At 37.6% G+C, this 20,754-nt stretch overlaps 3 protein-coding genes across 3 annotated transcripts; 1 reads left to right on the plus strand and 2 right to left on the minus strand.

Moving 5' to 3' along the window:
• Positions 1-1,003: 1,003 nt before the first annotated feature.
• On the minus strand, positions 1,004-9,793 carry LOC128156770 (protein sel-1 homolog 3-like). The gene is made up of 25 exons (XM_052819057.1): positions 9,739-9,793; positions 9,071-9,289; positions 7,651-8,203; positions 7,381-7,507; positions 7,048-7,169; positions 6,749-6,864; positions 6,599-6,657; positions 6,300-6,432; positions 6,001-6,139; positions 5,553-5,749; positions 5,219-5,353; positions 5,011-5,128; positions 4,816-4,877; positions 4,552-4,671; positions 4,215-4,352; positions 4,056-4,118; positions 3,790-3,963; positions 3,573-3,697; positions 3,394-3,477; positions 3,182-3,272; positions 2,600-2,690; positions 2,236-2,342; positions 1,570-1,697; positions 1,354-1,456; positions 1,004-1,259 (listed from the first exon to the last, which is right to left on the minus strand). The coding sequence occupies exons 2-25, from the start codon at positions 9,140-9,142 to the stop codon at positions 1,152-1,154; spliced, it is 3,165 nt and encodes a 1,054-aa protein (XP_052675017.1). The 5' UTR covers positions 9,143-9,289; positions 9,739-9,793; the 3' UTR covers positions 1,004-1,151.
• Positions 9,740-13,339, plus strand: LOC128156772 (uncharacterized). The gene is made up of 6 exons (XM_052819058.1): positions 9,740-10,008; positions 10,128-10,217; positions 10,614-10,812; positions 11,340-11,460; positions 11,564-11,663; positions 12,257-13,339. Exons 1-6 carry the CDS (start codon positions 9,828-9,830, stop codon positions 12,355-12,357), a joined length of 792 nt encoding a protein of 263 aa, XP_052675018.1. The 5' UTR covers positions 9,740-9,827; the 3' UTR covers positions 12,358-13,339.
• A 1,392-nt stretch (positions 13,340-14,731) lies between these two features.
• LOC128156993 (uncharacterized) lies at positions 14,732-16,081 on the minus strand. The gene has a single exon (XM_052819337.1). The coding sequence runs from the start codon at positions 15,437-15,439 to the stop codon at positions 14,732-14,734; it is 708 nt and encodes a 235-aa protein (XP_052675297.1). The 5' UTR covers positions 15,440-16,081.
• Between the last annotated feature and the right edge of the window lie 4,673 nt (positions 16,082-20,754).

Consider the following 20,754-nt stretch of genomic DNA (forward strand, 5'->3'; position numbering starts at 1 on the left):
AAATGGTTCTAAAAAGATACACGTTAATGCAAAACGAACAATTAATTTTAAAAAACGTACTGAAATACAAAACAGACAGCTTAAAACAAAATCAAAAATTAGTTTGCAAAACAACAGACACCAATGCAGAAAAAACGATAACCGATGCAAAACCAGCAGTCATTCACTGAATTGACCCTAGATGGCGTGCACAGAGGTACATGTATCAGGAGAAGTCGTACCCTGGAGAAAACGCAACATGGAGAAAACGTACCCTTGACTCATTTTTTTACCCTTTCCGCCGCCCATACAACTAAATATGCTATATACCTTTACTGAGCATATGATTATTATAAATCAACGGCAATGTATATAAGATTCTTGCTTTGATTGCATGCAATTTGTATGATATCTAGATGAACATATTTTAAATTATTTCAACCTTAATACACCTCTTAGTGTATTGTTAAACTTTGCATTTTATCGTTTCTTTTTCTTTTTCATAATCGTTTCTCATCTTTAACAATTTTGAATACTGTTATGGCGTATTCTAAAAATATATGTGTGATGCAGTCAACAATTACGGTCGTTAGGACAAGAAAACAGTCCCAACTCTCCCAGCCTCTTTTTGATAACTCAACTTTCCAGTCCTGAAGTGGCATTGGGAGCAGGTACTCTCGTCTCCTTTGGAATGGAGGTTAGAATAAAGATGTAGGAATATATTCAAATCATTAACCTAAAATATTGGGACTTTTTCTATTCTAAATAATAGTTTATGCCTATAAAAATTATGTCTAAATTTTAATGAAGATCTAAGGGGCCTCTAGCCTCCTTAAGCACAAGATATAAATTGTTGTGATTGTTAAGGACATCACACACTATGATCGAGGGCGCAGTGTCTTTTAAGGGTAGTAAACTACACTTTCTTTTCAATGCAGTAATATTTGCAGATGTCCCGCTGAATAATGACTTAATGAATGAATCAATATAATAAAGAGATAACCATTTGTTGGTTTTAAATGTTTTCTCGTTCTGATACTTGTACGAGGAAGCAGAGTGATAAATATCACATGATTGTTAATGTTTTGGGATCCCATTATGAATTACATGTACATATATATTACAAATAACAAACTGATAAAAAAGGAATTTATTTTTTTTTTAGGTCCACTTCATAATTCTCCAATACTTAGATTCGTGGTATGCCTATGCCAGAAATAAGACCTCAGAATGTAAATACTATATATGGTCAATGATAATACCACAATGAAACCAGATATCTGAAAAAAAGGAAGAAATAATGGAAAATAATGCAAACAAATCATGCTACGGAATTTCGAGTACTGTTTATATATATATTAATGGAGAATGAACCTTAATAGAAGATTGATATTTCTGCCAGATGCCCGTCAGTACGACTCGATAGAGGGCCACAGTACAGGGAATGTAAGCCTCCGTGCGCGGTGAATCTCGACATCTAGAATTAAAGTGAAAGTATTTGGAAAAATGAGACATATGTATAGTTATACATGCAGCTATAGAAGGAAAATGGATTTAATTCATTTGTTTTCTTCTCTAGGAAATATATACCTGGTATACAATTCGTGAAGAATCTTAGATTTCGATGCTTGGAACTGTCTTGGGATTCCCAATTTTCGCCAGATTTGTGGCGAGATGTCAACACCCTCTTCGAATAAATATGCCAGATTGAATATCCCCTACAACACATAATGAAAACTTGGTCTTACAGATGTATGTAGGAATAATGTTGCGAAACTTCATGACAATCCTTTATTGGAATGCTGGTGAAACAAAAGTGTATACATGTCATTGTATTTCTTTCATACATTTTTGAAAAGCTGTCACCAACAAATTTATTTTGGTCAAATGAATACATAAATAATCTTGGTCGGATGAAAATTAGCTTGCGCTGTGTTGCACTGAAAATTTGTTTAAAATTCACCAATGTATTATTTAATCTGAAGTTATTTCGGATTTTTTTATTCCATTCAAAACCATTTTCCTTACAGGGATGGATGGTCGTGACTATTTTTAGCTATAGACTAAACTGATCTCCTTACGAAGAAAAGCTCTGTTTAAAGATATAGGAAAATATTCAAAATGTTTAGCTTAAACGGGATTTGGTTCTTATTTTAATAATACCTGAAAATTCATATCTAATAATTTACGGAAGATCTGTTGGCTGATTCGCTGACCATCCAGCCTCTTTAAGTAGGCTTGGTATTGGTTTTATACCTGTGGATCTCCTTTAGATGCCGCAAGAGCATAAAATTCCGCGGATCGGTACACGTCACGACGACCCTCGCAACCGAACCAATGATAATCCCCCATTTTGATGAATGCTAAATTGGCGTGAAGTGATCAAATCAATTGATGAGCAACGTAAAAATCAAAACATTCTTTTATTCAGAAAACTTCTTCATATGAACCAAAATAACATAACTTCCTTAAAAAGTCTATCTATTTTTAATCAAACCACTTTCACAATGGAAATATAACATAGAAATCGGTTATTTTTGAATTCTTCCGTTTAAGATAAATCGCAGCAAACAAAAATAGCACAGGATATTCTGATCTAAATCCTGGTTATATATTTTACCATAAGAGTCGACGAATTGAGGTTCTCTGTGTGTTGCTAAATCATAGTTCCTCCATTGACAGTCCTTGTTTATGAATGAAGTTGTTCCACCCTGCCAATTAAACATTTGTGTTTCCTACAACCTGTTTAAACTCTTGCAGTCATGTTGAGTGTCTACATTAATAGGGTATACAACTTATAGATTAATATGCCGTCTTCCTCTCGGCATATTGGCGAAATCATACAGATTGGTAATCAATTGACAAAAACATGACGCATCAGCCTAATTAGTATCAGCTCCTGTGTCAAGCATGACAAAAAATAAAACACATGTGCTAATTTTATTTAGACTACTCAATGAATGATCAATTTCAAATCAGAAACCATTCAAATGGAAGCCAACATAATGATATATGCAAAGTAATACTGAAAGACAAAGAAAAAGACAATTAACAAAATGTCTCCATAGTTGTTATCCATTGAGTATAACACAATTGTTGTACTGTTCCAGTGGTCATAAATGAAGACAAATATTACAACGAACATATCAAGCAACAGAACGAACATAAAATCAAAGATTAGTGGAGAAAATGCTGTATCTACCTTATTTTCTTCACATAACCAGGCCAAGTTAAAGGTCCCTACTTCTATCCCAGCCTCGGCTGCCATCATGTAATACAAAATGGCGAGAAAGCTTGAAAAAAAAATACAAAGACAATCATGCCAGTCTTTGTTATTGAGTGAAAGAACATGTGCTGCATTTTGTACGGTAAATTTTCACTAAGTTCTTATAGAGGAGGTGGGATGAAACTCACTTGTCACCGTGTCTGTATGCCTGGAGAGCTGATCGCAGGACTATCCCTAAATGCGGATTCTTTTCTGCAATAAATCTAGCCCATCTGAAAAATATTTTAAGTAAGTTTTAATGACCATCCTTACAGTTTTAATAACTGAAATGATCAGAATAACTTTTCCAAAAGGTTGATAAACATACTCCACTGCCACTTCTATACTCCTGTTGGTCCGAGGAGTACCTTTGTGGTGAAGGTACGCTAAACTTATCCCAGCGTCAAATTGGTTACGTGCGGCAGCGTAACTAAAGTATTGCAACGCTAGATCCTAAAACGTCAAAACAAAAGGCTATGTTGGTGATCTATGAAAAAATTGGTTTGAAATGAGATAAACGTGTTAAAAAATGTTTTTACTCTTACTGGATCTGCAGATTTATTTGGATAATATCCATGTAAATGAAGGAAGCCAAGATGATTAGCGGCATCCGGATTTCCATAACGGTAGGACTCTTCAAAATACGAAGCTGCCATTGAGTAATTTCGGTCCATGTTCATGGCGTACCAACCTAATGCGTTAAGTGCTGCTGGATTTTTCTGTAAATCGAAATTTAGGTACTGTAGAAGGGTTGGATAGAGTATTTCAAATATCTTTGCTTCTCTTTTCAATACTGTTAAAATCAATTGACCTGTTCTGCAGATCTTCGAATGTGAGATAATCCTTCTGATACATTCTTCTTCATTCCCTGTCCCTACAATGGAAAACGGAGAAAGGTGAACTTAATCTATTGTTTGTGCTTCAGAATTTCAAAAACTATGTTGCACTAACATCTTGTTTTATTACTGACCCTCATCATCAGGATTCCATAATCATACATGGCAACGGGGTCTTTTGATTCGATCCCCATTTTGTAATATTCCACTGCGGCTTGTATGTTACGCTTCAAACCTTGTGATCCCCAGAATAGCATACGAGCAACATGTTGCTGAAAGTTTCAAATACTTGTGATTCAATAGGTTTCAGTAATCTACTTTACGATAGGGAGGGCAACAACCACTCATATAACAATGTATTATTTTCTTATTAGAATCTAACATTTATCAAACCAGTCTGGGGTTTTTGTAGGGTAGGAGTAGGGAATATGATTTAACAAGTTTGAATTATGTTTGCTTAAGAATCTTTACTTGAGCAGCTAGCACGCCTCTTTTTGCCTGGTGCATCCACCAATGGAAAACGTCTCCGTCTTCATCCGTCTGCTCTCTTAGATTTACGTCATCAGTCAAACGAACTGATTCGGTTAGCACCTATCAATTTACAAGAAATCTTTCAATCAGACATTCTTGTGTACAAGTAATTTGTATTTATACATATTGATAGGGCTCATCTGTCTTTGGTTAATAACCTTTAGAATTAGATAAAATATACTTGTGTATGGTGGAATATCTTACATCAGTTTCTTTATGTTTTTCGAGATCCTCTCTCGTCGTGTCAGCAACATATTTGAAATACACTGCAAAACATAATATCGAGGGGATATGGTACATGTAAGAATATCACCGAAGTTAAACCACTGGTTTAACTAGTGAGAGTTATAATGAGTATATGGGATACAATTGGCGGTTACAATAGATATAGACACCTACTGTAAGCTTGGTCTAAGTCTTTTGGTACTGTGTCCAGACCATTCTTGTGTTTGTTTCCTATGGCCAGGAACGATAGTCTGTGATTGTCCAAAGCTGCCATCATCAGGTAAGCCAAAGCCTGTGAGAGTATAACCATTATATAAATGCCAATAATGAAGTGTGAAGGAACAAACAACGTGTATGTACATAGTGATAAGAGGGTAGGGACCTGCATCTCGTCAGCTTTGACCAGAAACCCGTTGTTGAGGATCACGGCAACCATATACATGGCGTCATTGTCTCCGAGGCAGGAGCTCTGTTTTAGTGCAGGGAAAATTTTCCTGATTCGAGTGACGTCAGAGTCCTGAACGAGAGAAATAATTTGATTACAGAGAGAGAGAGAGAGAGAGAGAGAGAGAGAGAGAGAGAGAGAGAGAGAGAGAGAGAGAGAGAGAGAGAGAGAGAGAGAGATCGATCTTATCAAATTATTTAGATATACAAATTTTTTAAAAGGCAATTGTTGAACGTTATTTTCATAGTATATGAATGTTTTCAAAACATACTATTTTACTCCTAAGAACCGCAAACAGTTGGGTTCCTATTCGTTTCATGTCGATTTCGTCGATATTCTGATTACGACTTAGAATACTGTCCAGTATCCTGTAAGTTTTGGGAACAGGTGTGTCCAGGTAAGTACAGGTTGTGCCTGAGTCTTTCCTTGTTTGTTGATAGATGTTAGCAAAGTAACTGAACGAACTTCCTGTAGTACAAAAAAAGTATTAAAACATGTGATTGCTCTCTTTTTATTATTTTTTTTTCTTCAATTTCTTGCATGAGACATTATAGAAGATTTTGAGCACATATATTCACAAGTTAGAGTTGTACGGTACTGATACAGATTGTCGTATCAATAATTACTGTCAACAATTAAATTTACAGACGTAAATGTTTTCTGTTTTCCTATAACATTGTCCTGTACTTTTAAAAAACGCCTCTATAAGTATAGCATACTTTTCAGCGTTTCCTGTTGCCTTATAAGCTTTCTGACTTGGAGTCTCTCTATCGTCCATTGTAGAAAAGCTAGACATTTGTCCTCCCGTCTGGACAACTGAAGCTCGAACATAGGATGTAATGGGTCTGGGAATAAGATCTTAAAAACAATCCCAAATAACACATAAAACGATATAATCGTTATAATTTCACTTCATCAATAAGCTAAACAAAACGTTACCATTTATACATGTTGGTTTATATAATATAATATAATATAAATACATGGATTGGGGTTGTTCAGATATTTAGAGACATACCTGTGAGGGTGACACGATCTTGTTCCTGAAGTAAGTAGCCTGGCCGACGTACCCCCTAAAGGCCGGTCTGCCTTCCATCCCCCCAACGACTAGAAACCCGACTGTATCGTCCATGTACACCGATCCCGGAATGCTAGGAGAACGTTACGGATGCTTACAATTCAAATGATATGTGTAATGATATCTAAGGTGCCCCTTTTTAAAAATTATTTTACATCAGAATCACTGAAATGTGTATGCAATTTCTATATCAAGAAAAATTAATGCAGAACTTGAATGTAACACGTCACTTCACTTACCGAAAAGAAGTTTCAAAAGTGGTGTTAAATTTTGGCCCATAATTAAATGTAAACGCCCACTGAAAAAAACATCAAGAAGAGTTTGATTTGGAATAGTATTGCAGTAGTTATTACAGCATCTCTTGTAAATAGCTAATGAATAAATTTTACCATTTGGTTATCAAGAGTAAAGACAAATCTGAACCACTGGCGTAAAGGCACGTGGAAGTTGGTCAGCGCCGCTAGATCTTGTCCTTGCGATTGGGAGATTTGAACATGGAACCTTCCTGCAATGTACAGCGTTGATTCTTTAGTTTTCGTTATACTCATTGTGTGATGGAATCGTCGGAAACTATCTGCCTGTCTTACGTACACTTAAAGTAAGCATGTGCAAGACTGCATGAGGTCTGAGACAAGTGTGCGATGAACGCTCCAAGATATGTATTGGCTTTTTTATATTGGTTGCTTACCGTCTTTGGTTAGAAATATCATTGGTGTTAGGTAAGTAGCGGTCCTGTTCATTCGGACGATGATGCTGCAGAGGTCTCTCTGACAATATTCCAACACATACAGCCAAACGGACAAGGTGATTCTTAAATGAAACAACGCACAACAGGTTCTTTAAAATCAATGTGTTCACTTCATTCAAAACCATTTCAATTGAGTCTATGCATGCATAACAAAAACATGTAATTTATATTAGATAACAATATAATGTAGGAACAATTAAGGCAAATGTTGCAGCGCTAAAAATCTTGTAGTCCTTTGTGAAAGATATTTTTGCCAATTTTTTTCGATGATACCTTGGGCGTTGTAGCATTGACAGCCTCTTTGTTTCGAGCCCCAGATCTTTGTAGGGCTGGAAGGTTCTCAGTATACCATACGACAAACCAGTCATGACGGCTGGGAATTGGATGATTTCAATGGATTCTGAAAACATAATTTTAATGTACTTTGTACATTTCCTTAGTTGTTTATGGAATTCATTTACCGTTAGACAATAGATGCCTATTGATAAAAAGCGTTCTTCTTTATGTTTTGATTTTTTAGAAGTGAATGCATTGTAAAAGAACCTTTTTCATGGGGACATTTAGGAATCATTCGCTGTGAAATGTTGAGAAGTATGAGAGTTCTCCATGAAACACAGGAATCTTCAAAATTCCTTCTCGGTCTGGAAAACGGTGACGGGTATTGGACAACATAGCTGGCTTTCACAAACGCTCTAAGAAATGCGTCATGCTGACGTCGTGCAGTTTCCCACTGCCACTCATCTAGAATCCAAACTCGAATCTTGGTCTCCGACAAAAACTCGTAATTCTTCTGAATAAAATCCGGTTGAAACGCGTACTTTGGTGGAAATCTTATAAACAGAGTCAATTTTCTGTTGGTTTGTTTGGTTTTCGAACATTTCCATGCTTTATGGAACAGACGAACTTTTTTCTGTGTCTCTGTATTGGAGATTACCTCTATACCAAATACCTTGTTTTTGCTACAGTGGTACGATATTTGAAGTCTCTGTGAGTTTGTTATCACTTTGGGTGGTTCTAGTATTTGTATAATGTCTGTTTGTCTGTGTGCATTGGAATCCACTACAACGGATAGAGTCTCTGTTTCGCCTTTATCTATCTACATAAACAGAAAATTATTAAGTGTTATTAATAATTTCCTACAAACTTTGAATTTTTACTGGCAACCATATCTATCAAAGATGAGCGTTAATCAATTACTCAGTATTACATGACCTGGTCCCACCGTCACCAACTTTCCCCAAGTCAATACTCAGCCTCAAGTCTGAGTTTTGACCTCAAATTCATGACACTTTTCTTTTAAATGTTTGAGTTGAGGACTAAGTTGAGTAATTTGAAAATTTTGGTAACAGCGGGGCCTGAACTTTATTAATTCATTTTTCACGAAATCACGCAGATAGTACGACATCTTCCATATTGTCACAGGGTCGATTTTGTATTGAGCGCTTGCAATATGTGACGAAGACTCTATGCATGTAAAACCAAACAAAGAAAAACGTGGCCAAACTCAATCAGATAATGCAGTCTTATAGTTCTGGAAAATATGTGTTTACCATGTCGTAATTGCCTCTTTGATCCTCATTAAAGTTTATTTTTTTTATCGTAATAATCATTCGTGCAATCTTTCCGTACTAGTTGAATATGAACTTTAACGCAATTACAAGAGAATGTAATTGACTTGTTGTATAATTTGTATAATAAAAAGCTTGATGGCTTTTTTAACATCTAAATTCTCAACATTTAGCCATTAAGTCTTAGGTAGGGGTTATTTTTGTTGGGGTATGGTATTATATGTGGATATATGTCTTCTTGAATTCACGTTAATTTTCAGCGACGCTATATTTGGTTGAATTCGATTATCGCGAATTCACGTCAAAACTTTCAACCCTTTTGAAACTTTTTTAAATCAAGTCACACATATAAATCTTTATTTTTCAAATCTTAAGTTTGGAATGAGATTTCTTACCTGTTGGAGACATTTTCCGTTGGATACAAATATCCCTAGAAGCTGGACAGCTACCACCGTTAGCACAGCCATCTGTGTCGTATCTGTATCGATTGTCAACAAACCGACTTCTGGTCTATGTACTGTCCTCACATTTTCTAGGGTCTCAGTTAACGATTTTTTTTCATCATCAAAAGCGTTTAAATATTTCTGAATTTCCCCATCAATTTAATGTTTTACCTAAGGATGAAAAAATATTATTTTGGAGTATTATTTGCCTTTCAATGAACATTGTCAATTTGGTTATTAAAAGAATAATTAGTTTGGGGGAAAAATAAATCTCATTTCGGGGAATCATTTCGTGAAGAAATAAAGATCGATGATAAGCTTTAGATCTGCCCTAATTTTGATATTTTACACAATTTTATACAGAACTTTTCTCTCTATAAAGGTTATATCTAGAATAGCTAAAAAAAATACATAATATGATTGTCATTTTGTAAATGAATATATGTCGTCTTTACGAACGCGAGTTTGAATGGTGTTGATTCTTAGATAACTTAATTATTGTTTTCTAAAGAAAATGATAATTTCTTTCACTTTCGTTATTTATTTTTTTCCTCACTTTTTAATAAGAAACGTTTCCGAAAGCTTTGTATTTTAAATGCCATAAACACTTTGAGAGTTACCTCCCGTTTGTTGTCAATCAACAAAACAAAATAAATGCACATTTTCATGCCGGTGCCGTCGAATCTTCCACTAAACGCTATGGTAAGAGATGTCCAGAGTCAACATGTCAGACGATGACCCTGTCATCACCCAACAGCCCTCCGCCCAGCCCGTCCCCACAGACAAAGGCGGTACCCCCGGGCCGACGAGGGCCAAGCGAGGCCCTGTGTTAGAGGAACTAGAAAAACTGGATAAAGTCATATTGAGTCAAGAGATTTCTGCTTTAAAACGTGAGTTAAGACGGTACATTTCTATGTAAGCTCTATCTCGGCTGCAATCGAACTTGTTAGATGTTGGTCTCGATATTTTGCAATAATGCATGTACGATCGTTCTACTTTTTCAACTTAGTTGTTTGTCCCTGCTGTATTGGTCGCGGCGCTTACACGGTACATGACGAGACTGACTCGCCAGACGATGTCCTGTTGGAGATCCGAGAAGGTACTGCTTGATAATATAGTACTTATGACCGTGTTTAGATGCATGTTTTATTTTCCAAAGTTTTATTTTCTGTTCCATCTTTCAATGTCAAAATCCGTCACACAACGGAATCTAGGCTGTTGTTTTAAAATAATATTGTAGTTTTTACACTGAACCAAAACCGCTATTTTACTTCTAATATATCTTTCTAATATACATGTATCTCTCTAATAAAGAAATACATGTTATTTTTTAAAAATCGTCAAAAATGTCTTGAACTATACATGTACACTACGTACGTTATTAGATGACAACTAAATTAGTCGATAACCAACATACATTTATGAAATAAGAATTAAGCAACAATAACTAATGTCTATAATTGTTTACATAGGTATATGTTGTATTTTCTCCCAGCTTTCGTATGTTTATACCGTCCCTGCCTCGGATCTGCTCGGGATTTTACGTCAAGACTGCATGATTTCAGCGACAATGACGTCGTAGGGTCGGTCCGGAGAGAAATCAGTTTCCGGGGCTGCTGTATTACCACGTGTTACCTTCCGGAACTCCACGTCAGTTACCCACTTCCTGCAAAACTCGGCATTATAAGAGAAAGGTAGGTTAGCTGCTGTTATGAGTAAAGATTTATCGATTATTTGACATTTCGAGTCCTCTCGAGAATGTTAGTCCTCTCGAGAATGTTTCACTTATTTTGAGATGCCTAGAATGGTGAGAGAAGACTTGCATGTACCTATGTACATATAATATATGCTTACAATTCTCACGTATATTTATAAAGTAGCTTATACCTTTGAAACTGATTGTGCGTTATTTACATCGGGATCTTCGGAATTTAACTACATAAAGAGTTCGGAATACAGGGACAGCAATAACTGACGTCAGACTTCTAAATAGTTGTAGTTAACTTCCATATTTGAAAGAAATGACTTTCACTTCGATTTAAGGAGTTGATGGGCAATAAAGATCAAATTATGTACTTCTACTTTTTTATAAAAATATCTTACGATGGTTGAGGGGAAATGTGAATAAAGACAGTAAAACGCTCTCCTCCGTGTTTCATGCGAATATGAGGGTGGCGTTCGTTGCATTTTTCCATTATTTTATGATCATAATTCTCTTCAGACGCACGTGCTGCAGACCGAGCTTTGAGATCCTAGATGGCGCCGGTGACGTCATATTTACGTTCACAAACGACTGCTGTTACCCCCAGTACTGTGGATTTTTCATGGATTATGCAATTTATGTAAGTTCTAATAATTAAAATGTATTCTTTTTCATCGTTTTTTTTTTACATGAATATTTTTATAGTATGCGACATATACATTTCGAGAGCTATTCAAATTCAGGTGAAAGATAATGAGGATGAAATTATTGCAAAAATTGTGAAGAAATCCTACCATAATGGAGAGGAACTTATTGGTGTTGAAAACAAACTGCATATTGAATGTGAGTATCAAACGTCCACCGTAAGACATTAGCTGCAATAATGTAGCCCTCTCTCATTTTGTGTGTGTGGGGGGGGGGGGGGGGGGGGGGGGCGGGGGGGGGGGGGAGAGGCGACTTTACTGCAGCTAGTAAGACATACTATTACAACCATTTTAACAGGAGCTTGGACTTTGGGTAGTTGGTGTCAAACTGCAATGTGACGTATGCCTGTCTATTTCATTGTAGGCCACTCAGCCATTGCTCGTTGAAATCAACAAGATTTGTCTGGCTTTTGAGCTAAGACTACTCAATCGGTGTATATTTCACCTGAAGCCAGCGTCATTTTAACTTGTTTTGACGCAAGAAATAGATAGTTACGTCCTACTAAAAGTCCAAGGCCTTGTCAAAATGGTTCTATATAATTATACCAGTCTTAGAATAGTCAATCAGAATTTTGAAGATTTTATTTTTTCATATTTGGTTATTTTGTTATTTTGACATCAAAATACCAATGAACGAAATTCACCTTTTTCTTTTTTCTATGGAAAAAATGTATGCAAATCAAATCAGTGCAGTGTAGAGAGGGTATTGAAAATTTGTTTGTCTTTTTTCAGTTATAAAGAAAATAAAGGCGACGGAAAAGTTGCTTGTAATAAATGCAGCTCTATTAGTGAGTCTCAATAATTTTGAGGACAGTAAACGACTGTGCTGCTGAGTTCAAGAATTTCTTGAGGGCGTCGAACACGAGCTGAGCAACGATCGGCAGTATGTGTTGTCGGTTGGAAAAGTTTCAAGCTGGTCAACGTTCTGATTTTGTTGAGAGCACCGTGTGACTGTTACAATTTGGATGACAGCTACATGTAGCTGTCTCAAATGATGATATTATAACACAATCAGGGTATTTATTGTGATATTGCAATTACTTGTTTACACAATCTATAAACGTATATATATATAATATATAATTTATATATCAATCTAATGAAAATCGATATAAGTAAATTTTATTGGCAAAGTTACGTGTGTTTGAACTTCGCGCGTTCAATCAGAAATGTTCGGTTTATGTACAATTAACGTTGTATACATATCGAAATATATTTGCGCTTTACTGCGTAAAAATGAATTGTTTTTCTTTGATACAGCACAAAATACACGTTCAATTGCAACTCATGAACAAATATTTTATTATTGTCTATATTGTTTAATATATGTTATACATGTATAACGAATATATTCAGACAAAATAATAGTAGATATTATCAAATAAATTAAATTAAACGAAACACAATATGCTGATGTCGTCCCTTTAGTGTCATATTTACTGGTTGACTGATCGGAATGGTGTCGGTAGTGATATCTTTAAAACAAAATAAGGCACTCCCACGCCCCATTAAGCAAAGAGACGGGTCTCCCGCGGGATTGAAAGCTTATTAAAGTTTGATATCTAAAGTCAAATACAGAATAACTCCATTGCATTCCTTTATAGTTCTGTGTGTGCATATATACAAAGAGTTTTTCCTGATGGGTTTGTTATTGGTGACTATTTTTTTTAAAGATTCGTTAAGCATTAAATAGACCTTTTAAATGCAACATTATACAATATTATCAGTTATGAGGTGATATCTAGGACTTTTGTGAATATGATACCGCCATTTTGTCTACTTTCTATATCATAGTCAATATCAAATAGCCATCAATGATGCTTGCGACAAACAAATTAAAGTCCTGAATATTGAAGTGCTAAGTTACTGCCCATAAATAAAATTTCTCCGTGTAAAGGGGGGGGGGGGGGTGTCCTCGTAAAACTGCATGCAAATGGAAAAGTTCGAACACTGCAAGAACTTGTGTTCCATGAATAACACTTGAATTTTAAAAGTTGATACCCCCCCCCCCCCAAAATGATTTTTTGTTGTTGTCATTTTGAAGTTGATCAAATGCAAGTGCAAGAAATACATATCTTTAAGTAATTTTCTTCATAAGCCTGGGTCCACAAATTTGCAATTTTGTTGAATAGAACATAATTTTGAGAAACATATTATAGTAAAACTAAGACTGTTGAGCTTTGGAATTTTTATTCTAATTTGAAGTTGTTACCCATGCTAATAAATATTAATATTTAATTATCAATTGCATCAAGATTCAACGTACATTATGAAAAGTTCTGTTGTAGATATAATGGCCATCTACACTTTTAATTTACAAATAAACAGAAAAATATAAGACACAGATACATCATACTCTTTACTATCTATTACATGGAATTACTTTTGTAACGTGTCGCGGCCTCGACCAGGCGTCTCGGTCCGTACACGGTTCACCCGAGTTTAATAGGGAATGCAGACACTTGCCAAGTGCTTCTTTGATGTACAGAAAAGCTTTAATTCAAAATATACAGATATAGGTTAACCACTGCCTTGTGGTAATTCTCAATATATACAGATATATATAAGCCACTGCCTTGTGGCTATTTCTATGTTTGTCAACTGCCCTTACCACCTGGCAAGGCAACTTGTCGCTCAGCCACTTGGTAATGCAAGTTGGTAAATCAATCTGGCTATGCCACTTGGCCTATCAATTTGTCATTCGAAGAACCTGACGTAATCCACTTTAATTAACCAATGTTTCCTACTTACAGAATTCACGGCTGTGAAACTCTACAACACAGTAATTCGCACTCAGGGATTACTTTACGTATGAGTCTTCTGAACAGACTATACAACATCAATCAACCCAACTAGCGACACCATCTGGCTCTTAAACCAATTGCATTATGTCTAACACAAGTGTTTAAGGACATCCAAACATATTCTCTCGATTTATAAGTCTATCTGACTAATAAGAAACTACAATAACTGTTTTTGTTGTTTTGTTTTTTTTATATAATAAGAATACTTGAATCACTCTTTTAATCATTTGACATTTTAATAACACTATTTACAATAATTACTGATAATAAAAATACAAACAAGGGAAGATAACTCTTTCAACCGTTTCACTTCCCTCCCCTTAAGAATATGCGTCCCGCATGATTCTACTGTCAGAACAAACAATAAGTAAATAAAAAATTAACAAGTCAATATGCCGATGATCTACAGCATCTTTTCCCTCTTCACAGTGATTGTCTTGCGTCCGTGCTCCCGGACAATGGTTGTTGTCTTGATCGACTTGGTATATACAACTGGGTCTGTCTGAACTGCCTTATCTGCAACTTTGCACGTGGGGTCATTTGTCTTGTCATCCAGCCTCGGTGTCTTACAACGGTCAGGTGTATACACGGGCATGGGTTGAGTCCTCTTTCTAACAGTAGGGTCGACGGCTTTCTCACAGGGTGAATTTCCACTGGTAGCTATACAATCTCTAGGTTCTTTGTTACTGGTACCCGGTTCTTCGTCAATGGTAATATCGGGTTCCTGTGAGAGCCACTCCTCTTCATCTGAAGACTCGTCCTCGTGGAGATCTCTAGATAAACTATCTTCACTGGATTTAATACCCTCTGCATTATCAGACTGTTGGCTGCCTTGACCTCTCTCAACTTCGTCTGGATGGTTTCTCTTAAGATGCCGTATGTAGTTGACTTTCTTATCTGTCGAATAATCACATCGTCTACAAAAGTGTCTGGTTTCATAACACTCGGCCATGTGGTCTTTCCATTCCGAGTGACTTCTACTTTTAAAGGAACAGAATGGACATTTCTTCAGCTGTTCTGCACTGGTAGTCTTCGTCTTCGCCATTTCTCTACAACAGAAAAAAAACTTGTTGTAAAGACAATTTACCACTGGACATAATCTTGCAGCCATTTAGGCTGTCTTCTAATTCTAGAACCACCCGTTGCACCCAAATTAACATCATTGTCAACCTCATCTGTTTCAGACCCTTCATCGCTTATAACATCAGCCTTGACGTTGCTTGTAGCAGATTGGTTAGTTTCTACGTGAGAACTAGCCTCTTCAACAACCTCTTCTCTTAATACCTGATCACGCTTTAGTCGTAACCTGTCAACATGCACAACCTGTGGTTTGCCACGTTGTCCACAATCAACCTTGTAGGTTAAGTCTGTCAGTTTTCTGAGTACTTTAAATGGACCTTGCCAGTAACTAGTGAACTTCGGGGATCTTCCGACCTTTCTGATAGGAAAGTAAACATAAACTTGATCGTCTGGCTTGAACTTTTGCCATGATAGTTTCTGGTCGTGGTACCTTTTCTGTCTCACCATAGCTGTGTTTATATTCTCTCTGACATACTTGTGAGCCTCCTCCATTGTCTCTTTGAGTTGCCATGCCCACTTGTTGCTTGGAATATATTTAACTTCCGTTGGCATCTCGTACATAATGTCCAGCGGTGTAGTCACCTCTCTACCAAGCATCATGAGGTTTGGTGTGAACCCTGTGGTCTCATGTACTGATGATCTGTATGCCATCATGACATAAGGTAAAAACCTATCCCAGTCAGAATAGTGATCATTTACGTAGGCACTAAGCATCGTCACAAGTGTCTTATTAAAACGTTCCACCATCCCATCACTTTGTGGGTGGTAAGGGGTGGTACGTGTCTTCTTTATATGTAAGACATGACACATCTCGGAGAACAGTTCGCTCTCGTACTGGCGACCCTGGTCAGAATGGATGATTGAGGGTGTTCCATATCGTACAACAACTTCCTCAACTATAATTCTAGCAACGGTTGCAGCTTCCATGTTTGGCATGGCAAAACTCTCCGTCCATTTAGTAAAATAGTCGGAAATGACTAGAATATATTTATTGCCGTTTTCAGTCAACGGAAGTTCACCCAACATGTCAGTCGCAATTCTGTCCATGGTAATCCCACTTTTTACAAGTTTCATTGGTGCTCGCTTCCTCATTTGTGGACTCTTTCTCTTAGAGCACTTTTCACAGCCAGCTATGTAGGTTCTAGTGTCAGCTTGTAAACCTGGCCAATAGTATTTCTGCCGAACTCGGGCTAGTGTCTTGGTAACACCCAAATGTGCAGCAGTCTTCATATCATGGCAATATTGCAAAACAATTCTGCGTTCGCTTCGGGGTATTATTGCTTGTAGACAAGACGCTTTTCCATTGCCAGCATCATACCTCCGGTATAAGATACCATTTTCTACCACAAGGCTATCCCACTGAGACCAAAGAGATCTTAAAACATATCCAAGACCACTTATATCCTCGTATGCAGGTTTGCTTGTACTTTCCAACCAGCTCTTTACTTGCTTCAATTCATGGTCTTTATTTTGTACTTCCCTGATGTTGAGACATAAATCTTTGCTTTCAGAAGCTAACTTAACAACATTGACATGACTCTTTGGTGACTTATCTTGTGGTTTGTCTAAGACACTTTGCTTTTGCAATTGATTTGATGGATCATATCCACACTGTCTACATGGTAACCTACTTAATGCGTCTGCATTTTTGTGCTGAAGCCCCGGCCTATGTTGTATCTTGAAATCAAAGGCACTTAATGTCTCTAGCCATCTGGCAAGCTGACCTTCGGGGTTTTTGAAGTTAAACAACCATCTTAGTGAACCATGGTCGCTACGAACCAAAAACTCTTTTCCATACAAGTAGTGCTTGTAATGTTTTATAAAATGAACTACTGCCAAGAGTTCCTTTCGTGTGACACAGTATCTACGCTCGCATTTTGTCAGCGTTCTACTTGCATAGGCTATGACACATTCTTTCCCATCTATGTTCTGTGACAACACCGCTCCTATTGCTTGGTCACTTGCATCAGTATCAAGTATAAATGGGACTTTGAAATCTGGGTGAGCCAATATAGGGGAGTTAATCAAGTGGCTTTTTAACTTTTCAAATGCTTCTTGACATTCCTTTGTCCATGCAAATGATTTTCCTTTCTCAGTCAGGGAGTGAGGACATTTGGCAACAGCAGAGAAGTTTTTGATAAACCTGCGATAATAGCCACACAAACCCAAGAATGACCTTATCTCAGTGACGTTTGATGGTACGGGCCACTCTTTCACTGCAGCTATTTTGCTTGGATCTGTGGCGACACCTTTTTCAGAAATGACATGGCCAAGATAAGTAACTTCTTTGGCGAACAGGCAACACTTTTTGGCCTTCAATTTCAAATTGGCTTTCTGTAGCCTTTCAAAAACTTTACCCAGGTTTTCCAACATATTTTCGAAAGTCTTACCAGTGACAATGATATCGTCTAAGTAGACTAAACAAATGTCCCATTGTAAACCCGCTAACACGCTTTCCATGAGGCGTTCGAATGTAGCTGGAGCACAACTCAAGCCAAAAGGCATTACATTAAACTCAAAGAGACCTCGCCTCGTTGCAAATGCCGTTTTGGGTTTGTCTGCACTCTCCATTTCTACTTGCCAGTAGCCCGAACAAAGGTCAAGTGTAGAAAACCAAGTTGACCCAGACAACTGGTCTAAGGATTCATCGATCCTCGGGAGAGGATATGCATCTTGAACGGTGCAGCTGTTGAGGCGTCTATAGTCCACACAGAACCTATATGAGCCATCTTTCTTCTTAACCATGACAATAGGTGAGGACCATGGGCTATTGGATGGTTTGATGACGTCTCTCTCCAGCATGTCATCTATTGTTTTATCTGCTTCCTCTGTCAAGTGAGCCGGTGCCCTCCTTGGATGCTGTTTGATAGGACGACTATCACCAGTATTGATGTGATGCTTGACAACACCTGTTCTGCCCAAGTCAAAATTGTTTTCTGCAAACAAAGAGGTGTACTGTAATAAAAATGCTTTTGCCTCTTTATGTTGTTCGGGAGTTAGAGTGTCTACTGTCTTCTGCAACATTTCTGCCAGATCCTTCCGCAGCATGGTTGCACTCTGGGGATCTTCATCTGACAACATATTCTGTACTGTATTCACTTCAGAAAGCTGTCCTACTGTGGTTCCTGAATAAATGATTTTTGATTCTTGTTCCGTATTCATGAGTCTTACGGGAACAGTTTCTCCAGGAGAAACAACTGACCTTGCAGTCAAAGCAACTTGCTTTCCAACAATGTGGTCAACTGGTTCCACTATACTTTCACAAGATGGAATATGTGAACCTATTGGCACACAAACTTTGCCGGGTATTATGACCTCACTTCTTGGCGGAATGCTAACTGTTTTGGCAGCTGTTATCCTAAAACAGCCAAGGAACCCTTCTATCGCCATTTGCTTCTCATGCCCCTTGATAATGAGTATCTCATTGTTGACATCAACTGAACACTTGTTTTTCTTCATAAAATCAAGGCCTAAAATACCGTCAATCTTCAGATTTGCAACTATAGCATCATTGTAGCATGTCACCTGGTCAACACAAATGTTGAACTCTGCTTTTCCATGCGCGGAAAGTGGGGTACTATTAGCTGTCCATATTGTTTGAGATACTTCTCGCAAGTTAGGTCTTATTGCCACTGGTAGCTTTTTGTAAAGAGTTTCTGATACTAGTGTTACAGTAGCACCTGTGTCAACAAGAAACTTTGCCTTTTCTCCCTGTACCTGAACTTCTACATACAGTCCACATTCCTCAACTGATGAGCCAAGGCCAACTGACACATTTGGTCTTCTCGCTGCATTCTTATCACCTTGTGCATCATCTTTCTGGCCTTTATCAAGACTGTCATGTTGTTTCCGTCTTCTGCGTAGCTCAGGGCAGTTACGTCTAAAATGTCCTGTCTGCTTGCATTCATAGCACCTGCGCTCTTGATTGTTGTTATTTGCACGGTCACTTCGAAACCATCTGTCATCATTATTCTTTTGCCTAGAGCTTCTTAATTCTTTCAGTTCTTCTGTAATGCACTTCATTCCTTCTTCTACTGACTTCATCCAGGTTTCCAGCTTGTTATCAACATTGATACCATTTAGCTGGGGTTGTTCATCTGCAATAGCTGTCCTCAAGTGTCCTCTGAGTTCTCTATCTCGTTTTTCAACTTTGTTATATGCCTCCAGTTCTACAGCAAGGCTAATGGCTTCATTTAGATTGGCAGGACGAGACTGCTTGATTCGAATACGAATGTCTGAATCAATTAAGGCATCAATAAATTGATCCTTTGCCAATGTTTCACGAACTTCGCCAGGTGCAGTTGGGTATGCCAAGTTAGTCAACCGCCTGATAGCCTGGCCTAATTCCGAAAGAGTCTCTAATGGCCTTTGTCTTCTTTCTTTAAGTTGCACTCTGTACAGGTCGGTTTGGTTAGGAGGCGAAAACCTTTCTTGTAAAGACCTGACAAGTGTCTCATAGTGTTGTCCCCTGTCCTTAGGCAAGTCACCTAATACTGCTTGAGCTTGACCTCGTGGGGATAATGCTAAAAACAAACCTTTCTTTTCTTCGTTCCAACCATTGACACTGGCACATGCTTCAAAGTGACACTTGTAATCTAGCCAGGAACTAGAGCCATCATATGTAGCTGGCTTAACTGTCAATTTGCTGTCCCTTTCGTCTCTATATGTTTCATTCAATGTCCTGTTGACATCAGATTTAAGGGAAGGCTGGTGTACATTGGATCTATAAGGCAAATTGTCTCTTGGCAAATAGTCCTTCTCCTTGTCAAACTGGTCTGCTTCAAAGCGAACTTTCGGTCTTGCACCTTGGTATTGATGGGGAGAGTTGGTTCCTTTGCCTTGGTAGATACGATCATACAGATAATCTGTACCTCTGTCAGAATATCCATGTCTCCTACTATCTGTCAGGGTGATGTCTCTTGGTGCCCTTTCATAGTCATATGTATCATCTAACCGACCAGTGGCAAGACCACTGTCCCTTGATGACACTTTGTCATATTGGCTACCAATTGGCGTAGATTGATCTATACGGTACCTCTTCAACTTTTCTTCCATTTTGTCAAGTGTTTCACGCAAACTGGTCTCAATGTCACCTGACTCCTTTTCTTTGTCCGTCATAATTCCCTACAAAATCCCGCAGCTGCCACCAAATTTGTAACGTGTCGCGGCCTCGACCAGGCGTCTCGGTCCGTACACGGTTCACCCGAGTTTAATAGGGAATGCAGACACTTGCCAAGTGCTTCTTTGATGTACAGAAAAGCTTTAATTCAAAATATACAGATATAGGTTAACCACTGCCTTGTGGTAATTCTCAATATATACAGATATATATAAGCCACTGCCTTG

This window comes from Crassostrea angulata, chromosome 7 (assembly GCF_025612915.1).
Source record: "Crassostrea angulata isolate pt1a10 chromosome 7, ASM2561291v2, whole genome shotgun sequence".
NCBI lineage: Eukaryota > Metazoa > Mollusca > Bivalvia > Ostreida > Ostreidae > Magallana > Magallana angulata.